The sequence below is a fragment of the Elephantulus edwardii genome, unplaced genomic scaffold (assembly GCF_000299155.1).
Source record: "Elephantulus edwardii isolate Elephantulus edwardi_28Jun2011 unplaced genomic scaffold, EleEdw1.0 scaffold00039, whole genome shotgun sequence".
In the NCBI taxonomy this organism is placed as follows: domain Eukaryota; kingdom Metazoa; phylum Chordata; class Mammalia; order Macroscelidea; family Macroscelididae; genus Elephantulus; species Elephantulus edwardii.
The window spans coordinates 10508745-10514409 of NW_006399789.1; the positions used below are offsets into that span (position 1 = coordinate 10508745).

The 5665-nt window shown below is 39.3% G+C and overlaps 1 protein-coding gene across 1 annotated transcript in view; it reads left to right on the forward strand.

Moving 5' to 3' along the window:
- The first annotated feature begins 289 nt into the window (after positions 1-289).
- The window catches only part of LOC102865489 (40S ribosomal protein S17-like), a 15067-nt gene continuing 9691 nt past the window's right edge, over positions 290-5665 (forward strand). The window contains exon 1 of the mRNA XM_006885011.1: positions 290-404. Coding sequence (XP_006885073.1) covers positions 290-404 — 115 coding nt within the window. The remainder of the gene's footprint in view (positions 405-5665) is intronic.

The following is a 5665-nucleotide window of genomic DNA, read 5'->3' on the forward strand; positions in this document are numbered from 1 at the left end:
TGCACCTGATGCAAACGTGTGTGACTTATTACTCCCATGAGCAACACACCGTGAGGGTTTAGGCTGGGAAGACGGTTCAGTTGGAATTCTTCATCTTACTGATGAGAAAATTGTGTGGTGAAGCCAAGTGAGTTCAGAGACCCGTGGATTTCAACCTAACCTTCCTGTGCATCAATTTTCATCATCTGAGAGATAGAAGGGGCAAAAATCGAAGCAGCCGGGCCTCCGCCTCCCACCTGGTCGGCTACTTCCAAAAGGAACGAGAAGCGGTCCTTCTGTTCCACGCAGCATGCTCTCAATTTCACAGGCAACACTGAAATCAGGGAGACAGGTGAGCCAGACAGATGGTCCCAGATACATCCCACTTCCGGTGCCCTCCAAGGACACGCTGGATCTCCACGCCCGTATTTCAGAGCGAAGCCAGGCTTGCTGCAAGTGCCTATAGAGAGATCTGCATTCACTTATGCGTGGAACAGCTACTTGCAAAGGAAATGGAGCTAGTCACACGACTGCATGTCAGATGATTCCATTTTTTACGAGGCGTTCAGAATCGGCAAAGCTACAGTGACACAGAGGAGATTCACGGTTGCCAGGGGCTGGATGCAGACAGGGGCGCATGGAGAGTGACTGCTGAGGATGTATGGAGTTTTTTTTCCTGGAATGATGAAACTGTTCTAAAATTAGGTAACAGTGATGGCGGCACAGCTCTGCGAATGTGCTTGAAAGCAATGCATTGCATACTGCAAATGGGTGAATTTTATATGTGACTTAGACCTCAGCAAGTTATTCATTTATTTTTTAAATTTATTGTGTATACTGATACTTTAAGCACATCCTATGAATATAGCACTAGAACTTTCAGGGAGAAGATCAATAGCAGTGGAGTGCATAGTAGAATGTAGTTTGAATGCTGTCTTAAAGAAACATACATGGAGTTAAAAGAAATTCCATTTATTTTAGCCATGAGTGTAGGTATGGCAGTTAGATTCAAAGACTTCAGATACAAGCAAAAATTATTGCCAGCTGGCTGAATTTTCACTAGCTCCTTCTCTATTTTCTAATCACAAAGACATCTCTAGAAGCTCCTTGGAAAGATTCAGAAACCTGGTCTCATGCCCCAGCTTTACTGTTTACCAAGCAGTGACCTTGAACAAATTCCACAATCTCCCCACGTGCCAATTGCTCTTCTATTAAGTAAGCATGATAGTAGTCCTGTCTCCCAGGCCTATGAGAACTAACAAGATGACGCATTCGTGCAGAATACAGAGTGGAGGGGCTTGAAAAGCAAATCGCTTTATCTCTGTGTCTCAGAATCTTTACTTGGCAGAATAGAAAAGTAGTTGAATCCATGTTCGACAGTTGTGAGAATGAAATGAGGTGAGGACACATACAATAATCAAAATCTTTCATTCATGACCCAAAAGTGTCACACACACTGCTGAAAGAATACACTGTTGCCTGGTAAAGCTGTGTGCAGTCAAAAGAAGAATATTAGATGTGCAACAATGGATGAATTAAAACCTAATATAAGTTTTCATTACAATCAATGAAAATAAAAAGATTACTTAAACAACAAGAAGGGTATTGAAAATAGCAACATTTACAGGAGTTATATAACCAATTAGAGCCCTTTGATCTCACACATTTAAGTTTAGCACTTTTGGCGGTTCCACTAGGTGATTCTGCTTTAACTATAGTATCATACAGCTTTCCAACTGATCATATAAAATGGAACCCTCTCTTTAAAACTATAAAATGGAACTCTCTCTATTTATTTTACTTATAAAAAAACACATAGTTTCCTTTAAACCCCTGGTTTTAAATATTTGCTCTAGCCTCTCACATATGCAAACAATATAGGATTACAGATGCCAAGTTTTTCCATCTCAAAGGATATTTCTTCTTCCTACTTTTTCAAGCAACAGGAATCATGTTTCTCATCCTCCACATACTCCAAAGTGTGTCAGGACAGCATCAAAATAATTGGGAAACTGAAGGAAGGTAGGAAGGATGTAATTACCAGAATCTGAAATTACAAAAATATTCCATGTTTTTGCTTCCTTTGCATTGAATTGACCACTTTGTGTGGGTCCTGAGGAATTTGGTGAACATTAGAAACCACGTGGTACTCAACATCAAGTGTTCAGGGTTGTGCATGTCGATGGGAAGAGATTGCCTTATCTTATGGTGCATTTGACCTTTTGTTTGACAGACCATGATGCACTATGGCCTCCACTGCCCTCATTAGAATAGTGCTCAGTATCCCTGCCTGTAATATGGGAATTCAGGGTTCGTTTCCTTGTTAAGGAGGTATACATCATTTTGGAGCTGTGGTGCCCTACTAGTAAAAAGCTGCACTGCAATCTTGAATGTTCATGGTTCAAAGCCACCAACTGCTCACAGGAGAAGGATAGACAACCTCTTCAAATGCGTTTAACTGTCTCTGAAGACCATCTGGAGAGTCTGCTATGGGTTGGTTCTGACTCTATAGTATACAACAACAGTAATATGTTCTGTAAGCTCGTTAGCTATCCTAAATACTTTCCTTATTTTCCAACAGTTCAATTCAGATTAACTATATATATTGGTATATTGCTCACATAAATGTCCATTTTCAAAATAACCAGATCTTTGTTAGAAAGCATGCCATTTCTATTTGTACAATATTTTGTATGTGGAGGCAATGCTTAATAGCTCACTTGGTGGGTGAAAAAAATTCAGTCAGTTTCATTTATTTAAAAACATTTTTAGTCATGTTCACTTATTTTTAAAGTATATTTTATTTATGTTCCTTTTTTTCTCACCAAATGAGTTAGTAAGCTATGCCATCTCACACCAAACTACTACGCAAATAGAAAATGAATTCTAAAAAAAAGTTGCTTATTTTGAAAATAGACGTTTACAAAATGTTAGCTTTCTTTAAATCCAGACTTACTCTGTCAATAAAAGGTAAGAGCATATGAAAAAAGTACGGTCAATTAGCTTAAATCTACGTTTGAAAAACATGACCATCCACCTTAGGATTTTTAAAATTGAAAGGCAGTATATAAAGAAGCAAATGAAAGTCCTGTGAGAAATTCAGTCATGGTAATCCTAATATACATGCTGCGCCTGTCGCATATACAGAAGAAAATTGCCTTGACATTCACCTTTTCTCTGGGAAAGTAAGCACTTCTTTGATTTGGCTGTGCTGGGAACAACTGCATCTGTTGTATGATATTGATGAACTTCAATTTGGAACCGCCAGCACTGTACTTCTCTCTATCAGTAATAGGACACATATAAATGATTAAAATGAGGCAACCAGGAACCTGATATTGCCAGTCATCCCTAGGATCCAATTCATTTATCAGCCTGCCCAGGTTGCTGACCTCAATTACCCAAGGGACTGGATACTAGAATGATTAATTGATCCGCCTTCTCATTTCACTCACTTTATTTGAAGGAGAAAAGAAGGGAAATGTTTTTCAGTGAATTGACTTAAAGGCAACTGTTTAGTTTGCTCTGTCCAATTAAAAGAGCAATTAATAGTAGTGAGAAATATTAGTACATATTATTATAGAGATAAATAGTGGAAACTAACATTTGTTCTAACAAATTTAATCTGCTTATTACAATTATCTATACTACTGTAAACCTTAAAAAATATGTTGTTGTCCTTGTTGTTAGCTGCCATCGAGTTGAGTATGACTCATAGCAACCCTACAAACAAAAGATCTATACTCTGTTCTATCCTTCACTATCCACAAACTTCCTGACACACAACGACCCATTGCAGCAGTCACCATATCAAACCAAGTGGTTGAGGATCTTCCTCTCCTTTGCCGACCCTCCACCCTTCCCAGCATCATATCCTTCTCCAAGGACTAGCACCTCCTGGAAACATCTCCAAAGCATGTGAGGGAAAGCCTCACCTTTCCTGCCTCCAAAGAGCACTCTGGCTGCATCCTTTCCAAGACATATCTGTTTACAGCTATACAAATTGGGGGGAAAAAATAGATATATCAGAGGTATAGCAATCTAATTGAATTTCTTTTCTGTAAGAAAGTATTTGCTGGAGATGAGTATTGAATATACCGTGGACTGCTAGGAGAACAAACAAGTTCATCCTGGAGAAGGGGAAGCCAGGCTGCTCCTTGAAGGCAAGGGTTCTGAAGCTTCATCTGACTTACTTTGGACATGTTGCAAATTAGGATCACTCCTTGGAGAGGGACATCATGCTTGGGAGGGTGAAGGGACAACACAAGAGAGGAAGATCCTCGATGAGATGGATTGATTCCATCACTGGGGTAATGTGGATAGGGATGTCGGACACAATAAGATTGGCAAGGGATATAGCAGGGGTTAAGGCTGTTGTACATAGAGTCGCTGAGTCACAGGTGACTCGATGGCACATAACAACAAGAAGAAAATATTTAAACAATTTTTAAAAGCATGTTGCATATACAATCCTTAATGAAGGACTATTATGTTGAGTAAAGAATTTTCTTCAGAACAACAGAACTAAAATTGACCATTGGGATTTTTCTATAAATGATATTACCTTCCTTATAAAATGAAAATAATAGGGAGAAATACAAACTACATACATATAAACAAATTTATTTTTATTGTAGTAGTCAAATAATTAAAGAATCAATCCATTCTAAGCATATGGATGCAATACTCAAGACTGTTCAAATAGATTATACTAAGCAGTGTGCTCAGAAATACTTAACAACTCATTGAGAGATAGAAGACTAATATGTAGTGTTTGTGGATTTTTCCTACCATGGTAGTTCCAATCTTCCAATGTAATGTTGCTAAACATGGAGTTGGAAAGCAATGTGTCTTAAAACACTATTGGTATTGTGTTGTTGTTGTTGTTGTTGTTGTTGTTGTTATGTGCCGAGTTGTCTGTGACTCACAGCGGCCCTATGTACAACAGCCCTAAACCCTGCTCTATCCCTTGCCAGTTTCACTGTCTCTTGACATGCCTATTCCCATTACCCCAGTGACGGAATCAATCCACCTCATCAAGGGTCTTCCTCTCCTGCGCTGTCCCTCCACTCTCCCAAGCATGATGTCCCTCTCCAAGGACTGGTCTAGCCTTGCAACATGTGCAAAGTATATAAGTCAGAGCTTCAGAATCCTTGTCTCAAGGACCAGCCTGGCTTCACCTTCTCCTGGATGAACTTGTTTGTTCTCCTAGCAGTACATGATATATTCAATACTCTTCTCCAGCACCACAGCTCAAAGGTATCAACTCTCCTTCTATCATCCCCAGTCATTGTCCAGGTCTCTGATGTATAGCAAGTAATTGCAAAGACGATGGCCTGTATCAGGCACACCTCAGTCTCCAGACTGACATCATTACATAATACTTTGTCCCAGTTGTAGCACTCAGATTTAGCAATAAAAACATAGAACACACAGTTACATCTTAATTTCAGAAATATAGCAAACAATTGTCTTAGCAGAAGTGTTTCTATGTAATATATGGATTGTATAAATATATTTTTCTAAGTAATATATATTTTAGGGAGCACTGATGGCCTAGAGGTAGGAAGCTGCACTGCAAACTCGAAGACATGTGGTTCAAGGTTACCAGCTGCTCCACGGGTGAAGGATGGGCACTCTCCTCCCATGATATGTCAGCTATGGGTCTGTTCTGACTCTATTATAA